This window comes from Cibotium barometz, chromosome 4 (assembly GCF_041138505.1).
Source record: "Cibotium barometz isolate CiBa-2024 chromosome 4, ASM4113850v1, whole genome shotgun sequence".
In the NCBI taxonomy this organism is placed as follows: Eukaryota; Viridiplantae; Streptophyta; class Polypodiopsida; order Cyatheales; family Cibotiaceae; genus Cibotium; species Cibotium barometz.
In genome coordinates, this window is record NC_141049.1 from 3,182,161 (window position 1) to 3,204,376 (window position 22,216).

A 22,216-nucleotide genomic window follows, 5' to 3' on the forward strand; every position below is an offset into this window, starting at 1 on the left:
CATTCAAGAAAGAGAATGCAAATCCACATGCAAGGGAGGAAATGGAAAGAATGCAAACTCTTTTGCAAACATGCAAAGAGAACATCAAGAAGTATCAAGAGAAGATGAAGAATTATGAAGATGCACATCGAAGGCCATTGGAATTCAAAGAAGGGGACTTTGTGTTCTTAAGGATCCCTAAGACTCAATATGGATCTCTTAAAGGTAGTACCAACACAAAGCTTGCACACCGTTATTATGGGCCATACAAAGTATTGAGAAGGGTTAGTGAAGTGGCTTATCAATTGCTACTTCCATCTATTACAAGAATACATGATGTCTTTCACAGATCACATTTGAACGCATATGTTGGGTCGGAGGTGCAAGTATTGGATGAGCTTCCACCCATGCGTGAAGATGGCATGGTGGAGTACATTCCCGAGAAGGTGTTGGGAGAACGAGAGAAGTGTTGCTCAACCGCACTTTGCGTGAATAACTTGTCAAGTGGAAAGGTTTACCTTAAGATGAAGCAACATGGCAGCCCGCCTCTATGTTGGAGGGGATGGAACAACTTTTTGATGCATCCGAGGTGCATTCTTGAGTTAAAAAAGTTGAAAAATAGCTTGCTGTAATTTACTATTAAAAGAGGTTCAAATGGATGCAATTGACATATACACTTCTTAGCCATGATTGACAATGAGTTGGGGAGCATTACATGAAAATTTGGAGTTCTCAAAGGCTCAAATCATGCTCTTTTAGACAGCTTTGGCAAAGAAATGTGAAGTGGTTCATGTTGATGCTTATGCAAACCATCCATACTATAGTTTTACTTTGTGCATGTTTCGAGGACGAAACATATTTGGGTGGGGATGGTTTGTAATGAAGTAGATCAGGACATTTACATGTGTATTTTGAGGGCCTTGGGCTATATGAGACATAGGGCTCATGGACTTTATAACCTTCTAATCATTTTGACTATTACCTTTCTTGGAGCTCTTATGCCCAAGCTTCTATGGTGTTCTTCTCCCTTATAGATGAAGTTGGTGACTACACCCATGTTATCTACTCCATGTCTTGTGAGTGGGCCATTTTATTTCTTGCAAGAAAGTTGTGTATGTTATGATTAGAGATGAGTCACTCACCATAGGGTTTTTTTGTCCTCTTTTTTTCTTTTTTTTTTGTGTGCAAGGATTTGGTGTATGGGTCACAACAATTTTATACAGGGATTTGGTGTATCAGTTAACACAATTTGGTACACGGATTTGTTGTATAGGTCATGCGTGCACCATGTATTGTATTGCCCAACTCATGTAGAATGCAAATGTATCATGCTATGCAAGAAACTTAGTGAGAACCATGGGTTGTTGTTTGACGAGGTTTCTATCTTATGTGTTCAATGCGTGAGTGAGGTACGCTTGCTTAAGTTGGGATAGGAAAATCAAGGGAGACTTTATGGCCAATGGGGAAGCATCTTCACACCACTTTATTGCTTGTACACAAAAGTACTTTATGGCTAGTGAGAAAGCATCTTCACATTACTTTATTGCTTGTACATAAGTAATCTTCGAGGATCTATTGTCGTACAAGTCCATGATAGCTATTAGCAACCAAGCATAAAACATTTATCGTAGTTAAGAATGAGTTATTGCTTGTTGGTGTGAAAGTTGTCGTGGGGGCCAAGAGTAGTTTGATAAGTTTGATAGTTAGTCTCACCATGTGATGTTGTTTCAAGCAACCTTTGATCTTCACGATACTTATGTGGGACGAGAATAGCCTGCATATAGCTGGCTATTCTCATCCATGTGATGTTGTTTCAAGCAAACTTTGATCTTCATGATACTTATGTGGGACGAGAATAGCCTATCAAACTTATGTGATAAGTTTGATAGTTAGTCTCACCATGTGATGTTGTTTCAAGCAACCTTTGATCTTCATGATACTTATGTGGGACGAGAATAGCCTGCATAGTTTGATAGTTAGTCTCACCATGTGATGTTGTTTCAAGCAACCTTTGATCTTCATGATACTTATGTGGGACGAGAATAGCATGCATATAGCTGGTAGCAGTGGGACTCAGATAAACCACCTTGTCAATAGTTAAGATATGGCCTGGTGTAGTAAGTTTGTTATACAAGGTGTCAACCATTTTCTCTTTTGGAATCCACAAGGATATCATCCCCTCATAATAACCTTGCGCTAAAACTAGTGCCTTAGGGACCCACACTTGTTGAGTGTGTACCTACTATGGTTGGTGAGTTCTCAGTGAGGGCTTTTGTGTGAAGCATGGTTTCTTTTTACCTTTGATTTGTTGCGTTGTTGGATGTGTCATTTTTGGGACCTAGTGGCTTTAGGCACCCAAATCAAGTCATTGGGAGGATAGTTTTGAGCTTTGAGAAGGCGTTTGGGTCGCCACTTTTGTGATTGCTCATCGTGGGGTTGCCATACAGCTTGATGCCTGTCTAGGTTTGTTTGTAAAGCTGATTCGATGTGAACTTAGGTGGATACACTTAGGTAAATCCAAGAAATCTTTGGAAGTGTGTCCACTTATTAAGGGTCTAGGTAATGCATTCCAAGGTACAGCTAATAGCGTTTCTTCATCGTGCAAGCAACATAGTTTCATCTTCTGAAAGAAAGATATTAACCTCTTAACCTGTAATCTTTAATGAAGCAGTTCTAAAATCCCAATCAACAATACATCTATACTAGCCCATCCAATTCCTTTCATGTAAAATCTCTTTAGATAATGCTCTAGGAGGCATTACAAGGATCTACCCTCAGCTAGGTGGTCTACAATGTCAAACACCATTTTGCACACTCCCAAACAATTGACCATTTGATTGCCAATTGGTTTGACCTTGGCATCAGTTAATGACACAAAAGGTTTCTCAAGGGAGGTTCATGTCCTATAAAACATCAAGTTGTGATGCCACAATCTAGAAGACCTAGTTTGCAAACAAAGTTTTTAACTTTTGGCAAATGCAACCATAAACGAGTGGATCTTACATCCCAATCTTCTTCTTCCTTAATTGCAATAAGTTTAGCCATGTTGGTTAGGTGAACTTCCCCCTCCCTATCAAGCCTCACTACCCAAGCCAACATTGTAAAGGCCACCAAATAAGTGGGCCAAAAATCATTTGAAATGTTGTAACACGACCATGAGAGAGAGGCCAAAGTAGCACCTTGGGGGAGTGAAAATCAACCTGACCATCTCTAAAGTAACCTCTGAGCTAGAGAGTAATCAAGCCAAAAGAGCCTTTGAGTTACTGAGCCAAGCTAGAAATGAGGGGGGGTGATGGAATTGTTATAGCCTCGCATCATCCGACCACGTTGCAGTAGCCTAGAAATATGGCACCAAGAGGGGGTATTGAGAGAAATGTGGTGCCATGGAGCACAAGCAAGGTAGGGAGTGAGTTACACAAGCAAGAGAAGAAGCATGCACATTAGAAAAGAAATAGACAAAGGGTCTAATGTCAAAGGTTGATTTGTATGGTCATTTGTAAAAGGTGAAGTCAAAGATAAAAAGGTAGCACATGGAAAGTGCAAGGGATCACATGTAGTGTGAGCATTTATGGACACATGGTTGGCATTAGGGTGCACACAAAACATGGATTGGAGCCCTTCCCAAGGCTAGGGTGTATGGATCTTGATTATAACAATGAGATTATAGAGTTTGTGCCTTAATCATTATATCATTGATTAACCTTATCTTAATCTCAAATTAGCATTTTTTTAGTCTTTCATCATGGGCTTAATCACTTGCTCTATGAGCCACCCTAGATTCATGTATTCTAACATTTAGATGTGCCAACGGTGCCCTACCATACCCTAGTGTTATCTTAATCTCCGATTAGCATTTTCTTAGTCTTTCATCATGGGCTTAATCACTTGCTATGAGCCACCCTTATCTTAATCTTAGATTAGCATTTTCTTAGTCTTTCATCATGGGCTTAATCACTTGCTATGAGCCACCCTAGATTCATGTATTCTAACATTTAGATGTGCTAATGGTGCCCTACCATACCCTAATAATTATAAGAAGGAGCCTCTTCGTTCCCCTGATGTTGTGCTTGGTTGCTTACTCTGCATAGGGTCCTCCATCTTTTGATATCCTTAGTGGTCTCGATTTTCTCATCAATCTCGATGTCCTATGGGAATCTCTCTTGTTCTATGTCCTGGTCACTATGGATGGTATTCCTATGGAAATCTCTCTTGTTCTATGTCTTGGTCACTATGGATGTCCTATGGGAATCTCTCTTGTTCTATGTCCTGGTCACTATGGAAGGTATTCCTTGGCCACTTGGAGCCTTATCCACCAACTTGTCAAGCTGCTTCAATGTTAGCTTTCGATGTCACTGAGCACTATCTTTGTCTCTTGTATCACCACCTTATTTTGCCTAATTTGTTATGGCACCTTCCTTACGGTTTGTTTGGTTCATGCCATGGTGATGTGTGTGAGAGAGAGGAAGAGAGAGACAAGAAAGTGAGAGAGCTAGAGAAACAAAAAGAGGGGCTAGTCAGTGATGAGAAAGAGGAAGAGAGAGAGAGACAGGAAAGTGAGAATGAGTTCTTTACAGGTATTTATAGGGCCAAAACTGGCGTTATGACCTAGAAAAAATCTTATTTAAAAAAAATTTAAAATTCTCAATCACTTTAAAAAAGGCAAGGGTGCAGAGAAAAACTTCCATAAAACCATCACAAAATACCAAGGAAAGGCTTTTGTAGGTCTCCCACAACATTTTTTTGCAACCAACAAAAATGAAAAAAATAGACTGCCAGAAGGACACGAGTTTTGGCAAAACAGTCGTTGTTTTGCCAAAACTCGTACCCTTGTGTGGCAGCCCTTTTTTCTTAATTTCTATTGCAAAAAATGTTATGGGGGGCCTATGTAAGCCCCCTACAAGTGTTTTATATGTGGCATAAGTTCATTCTTAGCATAAAAAATTCTAAACTATTAGTGGCTAAGGTGCCCTAGGCTATGCTGAGATTAAATGTATATAGAAATATTTTTCCCCCACAATCTCTACAAGGATAGTTTCCTATCCCTTTCACACTAGTGTCATAGAGGATTAAGAAATGTGAATTCTTGTCCATGATACCATGAAAAAATCTAACTGGTTGAGCTTATTTAGCTACTAAGATGACCTACGATGCCCTGATAAATGTATATGTAAAGATTTAACCCCCCACAATCTGGACAAGATAATTTCCTCTATTCTTTTCCTTGATGTTATAGATGATTACATTCTTTTTATAAATTTTCTATTAGGTGAAATTTGGACTCAAAAAAGGGCTGTATAAGAAAGTATTAAAAAAAGAATGGTCCACTCGATGAGAGAGCTAGAATTCAAGATCCATGTAATATGGATCTTTTTAAATGGTAAAGATTCTCAAATAAAATATTAAGATGTTTCTATTAAAATATTGGGAAGTGGTAGAAGTACCTTGTACTCTTGACAGTAAGGATGAAGACACAAACGTAGATTGAAGAGAGTGAAAGTGATGATCCTAGGGAATTGTAGAAGGACGTGCTTGTCAAAATCTTGGCAAGTACTTTAAAGGTGAAGAACTTAATACCACCTCTCTAAACATCAAATTGGTTAAAACCTCACTTTACCCATGGGAGTGGTAAGAGTGAACTAGTTGATCTCATGTGGATTGACTTTTGATCACTTATTCTCAATCACGGACTTCGAGAAATCAACCACTTATTACAATGTGATCTTAGGTAGGTAGGCCTTTTATGAGACAATTAAAGTTCATCCATGACTAGGGAACTGACCACATCTTCTTGCAAAAGAAGGATAACATCATGAAGGTCAATATTTGAAACTGGAGCCATCATTCAACGGCCAAACACCCACTTGAAGATAATGATTCAGGTATACCACAGAACAAAGTGGTGAAGATGAAGTCAAGTGTGTTTGCTGTGTTTGCTTTTTGCTGGCTTCGCATCCTCACTACCATGGATACATTGCCTAAAGTTTATGGTACACGATTTTGTGATAGTAACGGAATTGAGGTTACCTCGGCTTAGAGGCTTTTAGCTTGTTCCCTTTGCTTGTGGACGACTGAGTGACTCTTGCCCATTTCTTTCCCTAGAGCTCTTTCTTTGCCCTCACACACTTACTCCACGCGTGCTCATTTGGCTGTGTTCAAATGTCACATTATTTTTCAACTCTTGGTCATGAAATTTGGTGAGTTTAGAGATTGCTCACATACTTATGTGGTTGCGGCTTTTTACGAAGGTTTTGGTGGAGGTTTTTGTGTCGATGAAGATCTTGATGATGAAAACACTCTTGTACACATCATGTGTCTTAAAACAAAAGCCCAAGATGTAGGAGATGCCCAAAGTATACACATGGCACTTTTTATACAAAGATAAGTCATTAAAAATAGCCCATGTGACCACACCCTTGTGCAGATTGTCTTAAAGAATAAGGTATTTAAAAATATTTTTTGAATAAAATAAGAAACCTTATCTATCGTGACGTGCAGCTATTGTTCTTGGACGACTGGCGATGGCGATGATGAATTCTCCGCCTAATCTGCTGGGCTTGCATGGCAGTGGCTGCGTTGCTCTCCGGTGCTGGAAACGGTGCACTGCTCGGCACTGGAGTCTGTACTTACATTATTGGCTGTGAGAGTCATTGTTGCTAATTCTTTAGATGCTCGCTCTCTCTCTTCATGGCTTGCAAGGACTTGCTAAACAACATCAACAGCCCAAACCTCCCCACTTTGCACTGAGGCGAGCTCTTGCAGCCGTCAATTGTCTTTGCTTGGTTCCTTTGAGTACCTCTCCCTCTGGGTCATTGAAGCTGTAGTGATGTTGTTGCTAGTTTCGTGTGATGAGGGCCATTGGTTCTCACACTGTTGTTGTTGCTGCTCACTACTTCCCTTTTCCTTGTCCTCAACACGACACTTCTTCGAACTGCACCTTCTAGGGCGTTGACTGGTTGACTGGTTTTCTTCTCCTACACGGGTTGTGTGTGCTATGACGTCTAATGCATCTTCAAGTTCTACTGTTTGCAATGCCTTGCAACTAGAGATGTTTCTCATCTATATTTTAGACCATCCACTGTTGAAGCACTTCTTTTCTCCACTTACTATATAGATGGGTAGCAACACAAGAATGCTTGTGTGCTTCATTGGAGCAAAGACGATGCCTTGTGAGAGAGAACACTTGAGAAAACCCTAACCCTAGTGCAACGAAATGAAGAGGAAGAAAAAATAAACAAGGATAATCACCTCCTAACCTAAGCTTCTTAATCACTTGCTAATGACAAAAGAACACTCTAATCAAACACTTACTATGGCCATGACCTAGGTGGATCTTATACCATGTTAGAATACATGAATCTTGAGCGGCTCATAGCAAGTGATTAAGCCCATGATGAAAGACTAACAAAATGCTAATATGATATTAAGATAAGATTAATCAATGATACAATGATTAAGGCACAATCTCAATAATCTCATTGTTATAATCAAGATCCATACACCCATATTTATAGCCAATTTTTAAGACCAAAGCAAAGCTAAATTACTTGGAGTGGCTAGAGTTCATGTGCACACATCTTCATTTATTTGGTGTACTATCCTTCTATAGAACCATTGGAACACTTGTAAGCTGTTTGCCTTACTTTTTCCACCACCATGTTGTGTGTGCTTGAAATATGCATTTCGGGCCATATAGTGTGATTTCTCGAGTCCTTATGTGTTTTAAATGCTAGGATCTCCGTACTTGTTATTGATAAAGTAAGGCATGTGGTTGTAGAGAATATACTGCATAAGAAAACATACAATGCAAATTAGTATCGATGGCTAGGAAACAAGAGTAAGCTAAAAACGTACCATGTAGTGTGTAATGTTGGTGTCAGTCCAAGCAGCTCTGAATGCTTTTTTGAAAGCTTGTAAGTTATCTTGAAAGCTCTTTTTGTCTTGCTGGGAGTAGTTGACTTTCTCACACATTTGGAACAGAGTATCAATTAAATGCCAAACATCTGCTTTGACATTCCTTAAAGCACCTTCATGGTCTTTCACTGCATTATGAAGCTTTTTCCACTGTTAGTATTCGATTCGACTTGTGTAGGTTGTTGTATATTGCTTTCCTAACTTTGTAAGTTTGTGTTGCCGATTATTCATTGGCTTGGAAAGAAATCTTCTTGCCTTAATACCTCAAATGGAGGGCTTCCATTAGGAAAAAAAGGGAGCTCATTTTGGGGCCTTTTACGGTTTGGAAAAATAAGCTCTCAACCAATCAACAGAGGGCCAACGTAACGTTGGAAATTCACAAAAATAAGAGAAAATAGATAAAAGAAACAATATTTTATGTAGGTACAAGCGTGCTACATTAATGTGGAGATTGGTTTTTTATTCTCACAAGATCTTTGGACATGAAGATAGAGTCTAGTCTGACATTTTCTCTGACAAGGGCCTTCCCGCTTCCACCTTCCTTTGAACTTTGAAATGTTGTGCTGCCTTTCCTTCGAAAGGTCTACCATTCTACACCACTGTCTCATTGTGCAGCAGCCTCTTCTTTTCCAAAACTGCTCCCTTGATCCTGTTTGGCTTAGAGTAAGATGTTTCTTGTCAACTGTCTGTGTACCCACTTTCTCTTTCTTGAAACTTCACTTTGTTATCTTGTTTACATTACTTTGCTGTGGTTACAGATTCACAAGGTCTCCATGGTGAATAAAAACTATGGCCGTTCTTGTGGAAGACGCTTTGTGGATGATAATGCTATGAAGGTAGAATTATACCACACATCCTTACCCCGTCGACCTGCTTCTTCTATTTCTTCGATAGAGAATTCAAGTACAGTCAAAACGGAAGGAACTTGGGAAAGGTTTAGTGTTTCGAAAGAAGCATGGGTGCTCATGCAACCTAGCAAAAGAAAGAGACCCAGACAAAAAATATTTTCTTGGCATCATGGAAGGGAACAGTACGAGATTTTAAAATCACTAGAGGGAAGATATCGGTGAAAGAAGTTTTGATTCAGCATGTGTACATGCATAAAGAACTTGTCTTGCGAGACTATCCAAATGATCTTCCGCAATACAGGCCTAATTGTATATTTTTCTATTGTGGTTTTGTTCTTTATGTGGTGTATGGATTTTTAAGATAAAGCTTTCTTTCTTTGCTTATTGACATTCTTGTGTTATTTTATTTCAGATTTATACCCTTCATCGTATGAGACATGGCAAAACATCGATTGTATTCTGGGATTTATAGATGTTTTGCATGGATCGATAGGAGAACAACAATACCAAGGTTGATGTGCAACAGAGCTAGCTCAATCCGGTATATTTTTTACTGATCATTTTTATCAGTTGTTGCTGGACAATGCTAACACACATGGTGTGTTAAGAAAACAAGACCTTCCAGCATGGAATTCAGTGGATTGGCCTCTCCCACATTTTAGTGTTATAGAGGCATATAGGGCCAAGCTTTTCAAAGAAGTACAGAAAGCTCTGAGACCCAATATTACCACAAGGATAATAAAAATTTCTTTATGCATGCCTCTCAGTTTTTGTAGACTTGTTTAATACCTTTCCAGTGAAGGTTTCAAAAACAATGTTCATAGTTAAAGCAACAAGTCTGGCATGCATGCCACAATTTTTGGATAAAGGTTGGGATAAGAAGACATGTAGTTCAATGTTTTGTGAGGTTGTCCAACCTTCTATGCAACTGAAGTACATGGTTGTATCGCAAAATTTTATTTTTTCTTTTTATTATAAGCGCAGTCGAATGCTAGGTACAAAACTAGTCCCAATGGATCAAGATGAAGATTCTTTTGGTGTAAAAAATAAACTTCTTGATATTGATGTTGTTGAGAATGGTGATGTGCTAGTCAATATCTCATTAAGACAATGTTGCTCCCTAGCTCAATTGCGCAATGACATTCTGTTTGAGACAAAAGGTTCTATTTCAAAGGACTTTTTATTTATCTACAACAATAAGAAGGTATACCATCTGACTTATCCTAGTCTCATTAAGCACTGCTATTAGTTTACTTTACCCTATTGTTTCATATTGCTTTTTTGCAGGTGCTCAAAAGAAGAGAGAGTTTAATAAAATGCAAAGACATTAAAAATTTGAAAATTGAGATAACACAGACTCCATAAACAAAGGTATTATATTCAATAAAGTAAAATTCTGTACAGAAGTGTTTAATTATATATGTAGAACATATTCTTGACAACCATTTTCTATTTCTCTACAGGCTGATCTAGAGGCTGCTCTACATGGTCCAAGCTCACCGTATCATCTTTATTTGGAGAATCTATTTTCTACTGCTCCATCCTGTTGTGTACAGTCTCTTGGTGCTGCTCCATTGTCTCCTCTACTGCCCCTGGAGCATCTGTTTGCTGCTGCTCCATGATCTCCTCAATAACATCAGCAGAGCAGGTCCTTGTTCTTGTGGCTTCTCCTCATTAGCACTAGGTCCTTGTTCCTGTGGCACCACATCAGCATCATCTGTGTCATCAAGGTGTATGACACCTTCTCGGACTTTAGAGCTCTCACCCAACTCGACAATAGCTGGTACAATAGGTTTGGGAGAGGCATACTTCAAAAACTTTCAAATTGTATCAGCTCTGAAACTATATACATAGTTCGAACTGAAGCTATCTTCTCTCATCTGCAATGAGATATGATGATTTAGAACACTTTGTATCAATATCAAATTTTTTGAAGCTAAATGAAAATTATTTTTTCTTACAAGCTCTGGCTGTCCTATCTCAAAATAGCTTGAAAGTATATATTTGGCACTAATCAGCACTCTCCAGGCAGCTACTTGAATCATCTTGTTGTGGTGTTTGGATAGTTGGAAAGATATGTTAGAAACTGTTAATATCTGAACAAAACAAAATTATTCAATAAGTTCAAAGGCATAGCATGAAATAGACATCAATAGAGGGAATGACTTTCTACCTCTAAATCTATTGGCTCTATTGAATCCAAAAGATTGACATTAGGAGGACAATGATTCAATGCATCTAGAAGCCTTCTAATACAACTGCAATACATATAATTCAGTTAGTGTGCATTAAATCAAAATAATGAAGTTTAAAGTTAAAAATAGCACACAAATCACTTACAATTTCAGCTCTCTGTGTGTGTTTCTAAGAGAGTTGAATAAAAAGCATTGCTTCTGCTGGATGTCAATAGAAGTAAAGCTCCTGTGGTCACTGCATAAGGAAAAAAGCATTAAGAAATCAAAGGCTACAAGAGTTCTCAATCTTGAAGAAAAAATCCCAAAAGAAGCAGTCACCCACATACTTGTTATGGTATGGAAGTAGCAAAATATCGACAGCATCAACAAAATCGCAGTGTCTGAACCAATTGGAAATATCCATGGGAGTTTCCTTTGGATCTCTTAACTTGAAGGAAATGGCAGGATCAATAATATGAACTGTCTGCTGTACAGCATGGTTCAGCCAGCTTCTCATCATGCTACATTGGACCAAACAATAATTAGGGTAGGGTGTAAAGGAGGAGGTACAATAAGGATTGTTTTGCAAACAAATGTAAAATAAAAGACACTTACTAGAGCATTGCAAGAATGATAGTATCTGAGCAATACTCATTCTTATGAGCCAATGCTGCCAAGCATGGTTTTGTCAAGTCAAAATTATTCTCTGAAGTTTCATTCTCAATATGGACAACTATGTTAGGGCCCAGCTCTTGCAACCTTCTCTGTATCTGTAGCTCCATCTGTACAGTCTCCACATCTATAGCAAATTTGGATTCTTTTATTTGCTGCTTCAGTGACTCCTCATAAGCAGCTTTACCTCTGGTGCTCTTTGAGTGGGTTACTTCAACAACCTTCACCTTATCTACCTTCAATTTTCTTGTAGGTGGAATTAATAATATGTCTCTCATTTTTATGTCCTGCCATTCCACAGGATGGACCAGCTTGTCATTCCTCCATCTCACTCTGGACAAAGTGTTGAAGTCTTTGGCCATCAGAGTTACCCTATGAGCATGGGCTGCTACCAGCATTGCATCTTCAAAGTATTTCTCCAAGTAATCCTTTGCCATTTTCTGTAAGGAAAAAATGGCAGTCCTGTTCCACCTGAAACCAAGGTGCCAACTATCACATATTTCTCTCACTAGTCTCTAAAAAGGTGCCTTGGGGATTGCAAAGCCTATAGCTTTCTGTTGCTTCCTGATCTCCTTTAGCACACCTGCAGAATGTTTCAATCTCTTGGACTTTTGCTGGAGCAGGCTCATTGGCTTCCCCTTCCTGCCATGTGCAACTCTTCCCTTTGGTGGAGACACACTAGATTCCTTGATACCTGCCCTAGCTGTTGCTGCTGCAAGCCCTGGCCCCTTGTCAGCCCTCCTTGCAGTTAACTTGGTTCTTGCCATCACTCTGAAAAGCTGCATACAAAGCAATGGAAAGAGATTACAGCCATGGAGAACATGGAATGATACAAGAAGGCAATGACAAGGTGGATAAAGCAACATTTATAAATTTGTAACAAAACGCGATTTTGACAATTTGAAATTCCTAACAGCTCACCCTCGCGTTTTCCTGCAAATACTTGAAACAACATGCTATTACATTCCTACAGTGAATTCTTTGTCTTTACAACTACAAACAATATGGATTGAGTTTATGCAAGGAGTGTACATCATTGAATAGCCTAGAAAGACATAAAATCACAATGATAGGGGTGGATGAAGCAACAGTTTTATTTTTGCAACAAAATGCGATTTGGACTGTTTGAGATTCCTAAAGCCTCCTCCTCGCGTTTTCCTGCAAATTCTTGAGGCAGCATACTGGAGCATGCCTTTAGTCATTTCACTGTGTTTGTAACTTGGTGCAAGATGGATTGAGTCTATAGAAGGCAAGAAGTGATCAAGCTCTCACTCAACAAGCCCAATTCAAAAGTCTTCCTGCTTGTTTTGTAGTGGAAAAAGCTAAGGAATGCATATAATATTTATCATAATATCTAAGCTACATCACATCACTCAGTACCTTATCTTAATATACTATTAAACAAGACGAAAAGGATATAGAGTGTCTTACTAACCTAGAAGCTATCTGTAGGTGTGCTGTGCTGGTGATGAGTACCTTGTGCTGGGGATGAACCTGTGCTGCTGGTCAGGATGCTGATGGTGCAGAGTAGGGAGGTAGAGAGGCAAGAGAGTTGAGTTAGGAGAGATTAAATAGGAGTGAATAGATTAGTGCAAAATACAAATAAAGTAGCTAATAAATACCACACGTGTGGAATGTAGTCGTTTCTTCACACGTCTGGATGGGACCCAGATCTTTTGGAGTTTGAAATTTGGCACGTGTGAATGGCACTTTTTGTCTTGGAAATTGTGCCAATCATGATTTCATAATCAGATCCATTAACACTCTTCCCTCCCCGTCTTTCATCCCTGCCAGCACCCTCCCATTATCCTTTTCCTTCCCCCTTTGATCACTTCCTACCCAACACACTCCATCCACTCTGCAACCTGCCTGAAGACTACTACCACTGCCAGATCTCCAGGTTACCTAGGCTGCAGCTCAAGTTTGGAAGAGAGCAGAAGAATCACCAGGGCAACTCCAACAGTATGGAAGAGGAAAAGAAAGGTCAGAGATCTATATTCTTTTCAATGTTTTTTTATATACATTAGGGAAAAAGGGAGCTCATTTTGGGGCCTTCTACGGTTTGGAAAAATAAGCTCTCAACCAATGAACAGAGGGCCAACGTAACGTTGGAAATTCACAAAAATAAAAGAAAATAGATAAAAGAAACAATATTTTATGTAGGTACAAGCGTGCTACATTAATGTGGAGATTGGTTTTTTATTCTCACAAGATCTTTGGACATGAAGATAGAATCTAGTCTGACATTTTCTCTGACAAGGGCCTTCCCGCTTCCACCTCCCTTTGAACTTTGAATTGTTGTGCTGCCTTTCCTTCGAAAGGTCTACCATTCTACACCACTACCTCATTGTGCAGCAACCTTTTCTTTTCCAAAACTGCTCCCTTGATCCAGTTTGGCTTAGAGTAAGATGTTTCTTGTCAACTATCTGTCTGCCTACTTTCTCTTTCTTGAAACTTCACTTTGTTATCTTGTTTACATTACTTTGCTGTGGTTACAGATTCACAAGGTATCCATGGTGAATAAAAACTATGGTCGTTCTTGTGGAAGACGCTCTGTGGATGATAATGCTATGAAGGCAGAATTATACCACACATCCTTACCCCGTCGACCTGCTTCTTCTATTTCTTCGGTAGAGAATTCAAGTACAGTCAAAACGGAAGGAACTTGGGAAAGGTTTACTGTTTCGAAAGGAGCATGGGTGCTCATGCAACCTAGTAAAAGAAAGAGACCCCAGACAAAAAATATTTTCTTGGCATCATGGAAGGGAAGAGTACGAGATTTTAAAATCACCAGAGGAAAGATATCGGTGAAAGAAGTTTTGATTCAGCATGTGTACATGCATAAAGAACTTGTCTTGCGAGACTATCCAAATGATCTTCCGCAACATAGGCCTAATTGTATATTTTTCTATTGTGGTTTTGTTCTTTATGAGGTGCATGGATTTTTAAGACAAAGCTTTCTTTCTTTGCTTACTGATATTCTTGTGTTATTTTATTTCAGATTTATACCCTTCATCGTATGAGACATGGCAAAACATCGATTGTATTCTGGGATTTATAGATGTTTTGCATGGATCAATAGGAGAACAACAATACGAAGGTCGATGTGCAACAGAGCTAGCTCAATCTGGTATATTTTTTACTGATCATTTTTATCAGTTGCTGGACAATGCAAACACACATGGTGTGTTAAGAAAACAAGACCTTCCAGCATGGAATTCAGTGGATTGGCCTCTCCCACATTTTAGTGTTACAGAGGCATATAGAGCCAAGCTTTTCAAAGAAGTACAGAAAGCTCTGAGGCCCAATATTGCCACAAGGATAATAAAAATTTCTTTGTGCATGCCTCTCACAGTTTTTGTAGACTTGTTTAATACCTTTCCAGTGAAGGTTTCAAAAACAATGTTCACAGTTCAAGCAACAAGTCTGGCATGCATGCCACAATTTTTGGATAAAGGTTGGGATAAGAAGACATGTAGTTCAGTGTTTTGTGAGGTTGTCCAACCTTCTATGCAACTGAAGTATATGGTTGCATCACAAAATTTTATTTTTTCTTTTTATTATAAGCGCAGTCGAATGCTAGGTACAAAACTAGTCCCTATGGATCAAGATGAAGATTCTTTTGGTGCAGAAAATAAACTTCTTGATATTGATGTTGTTGAGAATGGTGATGTCCTAGTCAATATCACATTAAGACAATGTTGCTCCCTAGCTCAATTGCGCAATGACATTCTATTTGAGACAAAAGGTTCTATTTCAAAGGACTTTTTATTTATCTACAACAATAAGAAGGTATACCATGTGACTTATCCTAGTCTCATTAAGCACTGCTATTAGTTTACTTTACCCTATTGTTTCATATTGCTTTTTTGCAGGTGCTCAAAAGAAGAGAGAGATCAATAAAATGCAAAGACATTGAAAATTTTAAAATTGAGATAACACAGACTCCATAAACAAAGGTATTATATTCAGAAATGTAAAATTCTGTACAGAAGTGTTTAATTACATATGTAGAACATATTCTTGACAACAATTTTCTATTTATCTACAGGCTGATCTAGAGGCTGCTCTACATGGTCCAAGCTCACCGTATCATCTTTATTTGGAGAATCTACTTTCTGTTGCTCCATCTTGTCGTGTACAGTCTCTTGGTGCTGCTCCATTGTCTCCTCTACTACCCCTGGAGCATCTGTTTGCTGTTGCTCCATCATTTCCTCAATAACATCATCAGCAGCAACAGGTCCTTGTTCTTGTGGCTTCTCCTCATCAGCACTAGGTCCTTGTTCTTGTGGCACCACATCTGCATCATCTGTGTCATCAAGGTGTATGACACCTTCTCGGACTTTAGAGCTCTCACCTAACTCGACAGTAGCTGGTACAATAGGTTTGGGGAAGGCATACTTCAAAAACTTCCAAATTATATCAGCTCTGAAACTATACACATAGCTCGAGTTGAAGCTATCTTCTCTCATCTGCAATGAGATATGATGATTTAGAACACTTTGTACCAATATCAAATTTTTTGAAGCTAAATGAAAATTATTTTTTCTTACAAGCTCTGGCTGTCCTATCTCAAAATAGCTTGAAAGTATATATTTGGCACTAATCAGCACTCTCCAGCCACCACAGCTACTTGAATCATCTTGTTGTGGTGTCTGGATAGTTGGAAAGATATGTTAGAAACTGTTAATGTCTGAACAAAATAAAATTATTCAATAAGTTCAAAGGCATAGCATGAAATAGACATCAGTAGAGGGAGCAACTTTCTACCTCTAAATCTATTGGCTCTATTGAATCCAAAAGATTGACATTAGGAGGACACTGATCCAATGCATCTAGAAGTCTTCTAATACAACTGCAATACATATAATTCAGTTAGTGTGCATTAAATCCAAATAATGAAGTTTAAAGTTAAAAATAGCACACAAACCACTTACAATTTAACCTCTCTGTGTGTGTTTCTAAGAGAGTTGAATAAAAAGCATTGCTTCTGCTGGATGTCAATAGAAGCAAAGCTCCAGTGGTCACTGCATAAGGAAAAAAGCATTAAGAAATCAAAGGCTACAAGAGTACTCAATCTTGAAGGAAAATCCCAAAAGAAGCAGCCACACACATACTTGTTATGGTATGGAAGTAGCAAAATATCAACATGATCAAAATCACAGTGTCTGAACCAATTGGAAATATCCATGGGAGTTTCCTTTGGATCTCTTAACTTGAAGGAAATTGCAGGATCAATAATATAAACTGTATGCTGTACAGCATGGTTCAGCCAGCTTCTCATCATGTTACATTGGACAAAACAATAATTAAGGTAAGGTGTAAGGGAGGAGGTACAATAAGGATTGTTTTGCAAACAAATGTAAAATAAAAGACACTTACTAGAGCATTGCAAGAATGATAGTATCTGAGCAATACTCATTCTTATGAGCCAATGCTGCCAAGCATGCTCTTGTCAAGTCAAAATTATTCTCTGAAAAATCATCTTCAATATGGACAACTATGTTAGGGCCCAGCTCCTGCAACCTTCTCTGTATCTGTAGCTCCATCTGTACAGTCTCCACATTTATAGCAGATTTGGATTCCTCTATTTGCTGCTTCAGTGACTCCTCATAAGCAGCTTTCTCATTGACTGGTGCTCATTGAGTGGGTCACTTCAACAACCTTCACCTTTTCTGCCTTCAATTTCCTTGTAGGTGGAATTAATAATATGTCTCTCATTTTAATGTCCTGCCATTCCACAGGATGGACCAGCTTGTCATACCTCCACCTCACTCTGGACAATGGGTTGAAGTCCTTGGCCATCAGAGTTACCCTGTGAGCATGGGCTGCTACAAGCATTGCATCTTCAAAGTACTTCTCCAAGTAATCCTCTGCCATTTCCTGTAAGGAAAGAATGGCAGTCCTGTTCTACCTGAAACCAAGGTGCCAGCTATCACAAATTTCTCTCACTAGCCTCTGAAAAGGTGCCTTGGGGATTGCAAAGCCTATAGCTTTTTGTTGTTTCCTGATCTCCTTTAGCACACCAGCAGAATGCTTTAACCTCTTGGACTTTTGCTGCAGCATGCTCATTGGCTTCCCCTTCCTGCCATGTGCAACTCTTCCTTTTGTAGGCACACTAGATTCCTTGACATCAGCCCCAGCTGCTGCTGCTGCAAGCCCTGGCCCCTTGCCAGACCTCCTTGCAGTTGCCTTGGTTCTTGCCATCACTCTGAAAAGGTCCATACAAAGCAATAGTAAAAGATTAGAAACATGGAGAACATAGAATGATTAAAGAAGGTGATGACAAATTGGATGAAGCAAAATTGAACAATTTGCAACAAAAGGCGATTATGATGATTTGAAATTTGTAACAGCTCAAAATCGTGTTTTTCTACAAATACTTGAAACAACATGCTATTGCATTCATATGATGAATTCTCTATCTTTCCAACTATAAACAATATGTATTGTGTTTATAGAAGAACTATGCAGGCCTGAAATGGGTGGATGAAGAAGCATTTTAAAATTTGCAACAAAATGCAATTTGGACTATTTTGAGATTTCTAAAATCCTCTCCTCGCGTTTTGCTGCAAATTCTAGAGACAACATACTTCAGCATGCCTTTAGTCATTTCAGTGTGTATGCAGCTTGGTGCAACATGGATTGAGCCTATGGACATCAAGAAGTGATCAAACTCTCATTCAACAGGCCCAAATAAAAAGTCTTCCTGCTTCTACATGCAGTGGAGAAAATCTAAAAAATGCATATAATATTTATCATAATATGTAACCTACATCACATCAATCAATTCCTTACCCTAATATACTATTAAACAAGAAGAAAAGGAAAAAGATTTTCTTACTAACCTGGAAGCTATCTGCAAGTGTGCTGTGCTGATGATGAGTATCCTGTGCTGGGTATGAACCTTTGCTGCTGGTCTGGATGCTGATGGTGTAGAGTAGGGAGGTAGAGATGCAAGAGAACTGAGTTAGGAGAGTAGATTATTACAAAATACAAATAATGGAGTTATTAAATACCACACGTGTGAGATATAGTCGTTTTTTAACACGTGTGGGTCCCACCAGATCTTTTGGGATTTGAAATTTGTGGGTCACTTTTTGCCTTGGAAATTGTGCCAATCATGATTTCATAATTAGATCCATTAACACTTTTCCCTCCCCGTATTCCATCCCTGCCAGCACCCTCCCATCATCCTTTTCTTTCCCACTTTGACCACTTTCTACCCAACACACTCCATCCACTCTGCAACCTGTCTGAAGACTACTACCATTACCAGATCTCCAGGTTACCAGTGCTACAGCTCAGTTTTGGAAGAGAGCAGGAGAATCTCCAGGGCTATTCCAACAGTATGGAAGAGGAAAAGAAAGGTCAGAGATCTATACCCTTTCCAATGTTTTCTGATATATATTTCTTCCATATGTAGAATTCTTAAATCTCAGTGCCTAGAAATCTAGCAGATCACCCTAGGATTTGATTAGAGATGGATATGAGTAGGATTTAGAATTTTGCAACAAAATGCGATTATAGTGGTTTACATTTTCCAAATGCCCCAAATCGCGTTTTCCTGCAAATTCAGATATTTGTTTTAGTTTTTATTTTTTCCTCCTTCTTTTAATCTCTTTTGCACTGGAGAATTCCTCCTTGCATCATTTACTGTCCTGAACATTGTGAGATATCCCTAGCATTTGATTGGAAATGGATGTCAGTAGAAATTCAGAATTTGCAACAAAATGCGAGGAGAGCACTTTACATTTTTCAAATGGATCTGCATCGCGTTTTGTTGCAAAGTCTTGTGTCTCTTTTGGTTTTTACTGTTTGCTCATTGTTTTGCTTTCTATGTCCATGGAGATGTCTTTCTTGATGATGAGAAATGTTTTTGCTTTGGAACAGTTGATCCTCAGGCCCCTCCTTTCAAGAGGAAGTTGGACTTTTCTGCTGCTGTACTCAGACCACAGCAATCACCAGGCGATTCATGTGTGCTTATGAAGAGTTTTGTTTGGTGATATCCTATACATTATCTGATTGCATATGTGAGCATATAGAATTCATGTTATATAAATTTTGCTTCAGGCAAAAGCAAGAGACTAGAGCAGAAAGGTGAGTCTTCCCTTTCAAAACAAAGGGAACCAGAAGAGGACAAATCTCCAGATTTGCTCCTATTTGACTTTCTTCACAAGTGCAAGGCTCAAAGGAACTTCCACATATACCACAGTATTTTCAACAGGGAGTTCACTATGAGCTCTCTTTTGGACCATCACAGAGATTTCCTTTCAGACCATTGGGATACCTTCAAACAACTGACAGAGGCAGGAAGGATTGTGGAAGGTGAAAAGGTTTTTGTGCATTTAAATCATATTGTCTCCATTGACAAGCTGAGGTACCATGTGAATAGAAGGTTTGACAGCCTGCCTGAGGAATATAAATTCAGCTGTAACTTGCACACCAGAAAGTGTAGAGTGCTTGAGGAAAACATGGCATTCCTTATGTACATTGTCTTTCAACAGCAATCTCTAGAAGAGCAAGGGCAGGAGACTGAAGAAGAAGATATATCTGTAGCAGAGGTAAAAGAGGATATTCCTATGGCAACAGATATGGCAGAGCAGGAAGAAGATATCAACCTCGAGGATGAGGGGCTGCAAGTGGCTGCTCTTGACCTTGTTCAACTGAGGACTGAAACTCTTAGGGCAGCACAGCCAGTTGAAGACTTTGATGTTCAGAGCAGCAACTATGCAGTGCCCATGCTTCCAGGTGTCTTGATTAGTGGTAAAGATTATGTTTTCCTCCATGATATAGAGTGTATGTTCAATTTGAGGGAGGACTATGCCATTTCCCTTATTTCCCAGGCTTCAAGGCTTGACAAGGAGGTTGGCATAGAGGATGACCATTCACTGCTAGCTTTGGAAACAACCTTTGATCCTGCAGAGGCCCTTACTATTTGTTTCAAAGAGGCTGAAAATTTCCAAGAGCCAGATGAAGCTGCCTTCCAGCTCACCCAGGAAGCTATGAATCTCTCATCACTTCATAAGGAAAAACTTAAAGAAGAGGCTGGACTGGAGGGGAGAGGAATAAGTCTTTGGAAAGATGAACTTCTTGTTGCTGATGAAAATGAGAGGGTATGATATTATTACTTCAAATCAAATACTTTATGTTGTGTTTAAATGTTTTGTAGTTATGTATCATTGTCTCACTATAATCTTTTGATACATGGCAGCTACAAATTGAGGATGACACATTCCTCCAGAGATCAAGTGGAAGCAGGCCAGCTGGGTTTGGCAAAATGTCAAGCCTAGCTCATTATATTCATGATCTAGGCAGTGCTAAGATCTTGATTTACCATAGGCAGTTGAGCAACAATGGAGAAGCCATTGTTTACTTCTTTAAATGTTTGTCTAGGGTATTAGGTGGACATGATCTTCCATGGCAAAAGGAAAAGATCATTTTAATAGAGAGGTTGTCCGCCATAGATATATTTGGAGATTATGTGAATAAGCAAGCCTCTAGGGCCTCTTACTTTTTGTCTTACACTTCCTATGCATTAGCATGTGGTGTTAAGGAGCCCAAATGTCTAGAGGGCTATGGAAAACACAAGCTTATAAGGTTTCGAGAGCCACCCATGATTGCACCAGGCCACACAATCCAAGAAGAAGAACACGTGGAGATAGCTGAAGACAAGGATACCCCTCTCAGACAAGCAACAGAGGCAAGCATTGATAAACAGAAAGTCGACATCAAGCCAATAAGGAAGAAAAAGAGTCCAATCAAGTTCAAAAAGAGAGTTCCGACTCGCAAGCCTTGGGAGTAATAGGATTTAGTCATCAAATATAGCATAAACATTATGTTGAAGTTGAACTGATTTGTACAAAGTCTTTGATCCTCATCAGTTCCTTGTCTGTACGGACGATCAGTACCCTTTTGCATTTGTCCCATCACCGTACGACACTTCAGTACTCTTCCCACACTCAAAAGCTTCTAAAAGTGTTTGACACTCAGTATTTTATTGGTAAGGATCAACAGTATGTCTAGCATAATTAAGTAGTATTGATTGAATTTTTTGTGTGTTAATATATGGATGTATTGATGCTTGTTAATATAGATCACATGTTTCACAAAAGACTTACTTTTGATGGAGTCTCAAAACATATAGGCATTACACCAAGAGTCACTTGTTCCACAGAATAAAAATCTATTGATTGAGTTTGAAAACATGTGCACATAACACCAATAAGTTACAAACTGCTATTCATGTTTACTTGTCCATTTATGGTTTCTAAATATCTTCGAATCCCTCCACTGTCTATGTCTCTCTGCTGCCATTGAATTGTCCAAAGTTTGTCTTCGTCTTTGCTTTTGGGCTAGAATAAAAGCAAGCTTGACTTTGGAGCTAGCAACTTTTCTTTTAGCATGCAGCCTTTGTAGAATGCCTCGGTAAAACCATTGGAAGACTTCCTTCAGACTATTTGCCTTTTGACTCCCTCCATAGTGTTGTGTGTGTCTGAAAAATGCATTACGTGCCATGTAGTGAGACTTCTCCATGCCTTGGGTAGACCAAATTGCTGGGCATCCATACTTTTTGACAAAATAGGGAAGGTGGTTGTAGATGATATGCTGTTTTCACAAAGACATAAGAAT

General features: G+C 39.0%; 1 protein-coding gene across 1 annotated transcript in view; it reads right to left on the reverse strand.

Moving 5' to 3' along the window:
* Positions 1 to 15,621: 15,621 nt before the first annotated feature.
* The window catches only part of LOC147638812 (uncharacterized), a 36,267-nt gene continuing 29,672 nt past the window's right edge, over positions 15,622 to 22,216 (reverse strand). Inside the window, exons 2-5 of the mRNA XM_086783862.1 lie at positions 16,522 to 16,611; positions 16,355 to 16,439; positions 16,138 to 16,239; positions 15,622 to 16,056 (exon numbers count right to left, since the gene is read on the reverse strand). Of these exons, the coding sequence (XP_086639988.1) occupies positions 15,622 to 16,056; positions 16,138 to 16,239; positions 16,355 to 16,439; positions 16,522 to 16,611 (712 nt within the window). The remainder of the gene's footprint in view (positions 16,057 to 16,137; positions 16,240 to 16,354; positions 16,440 to 16,521; positions 16,612 to 22,216) is intronic.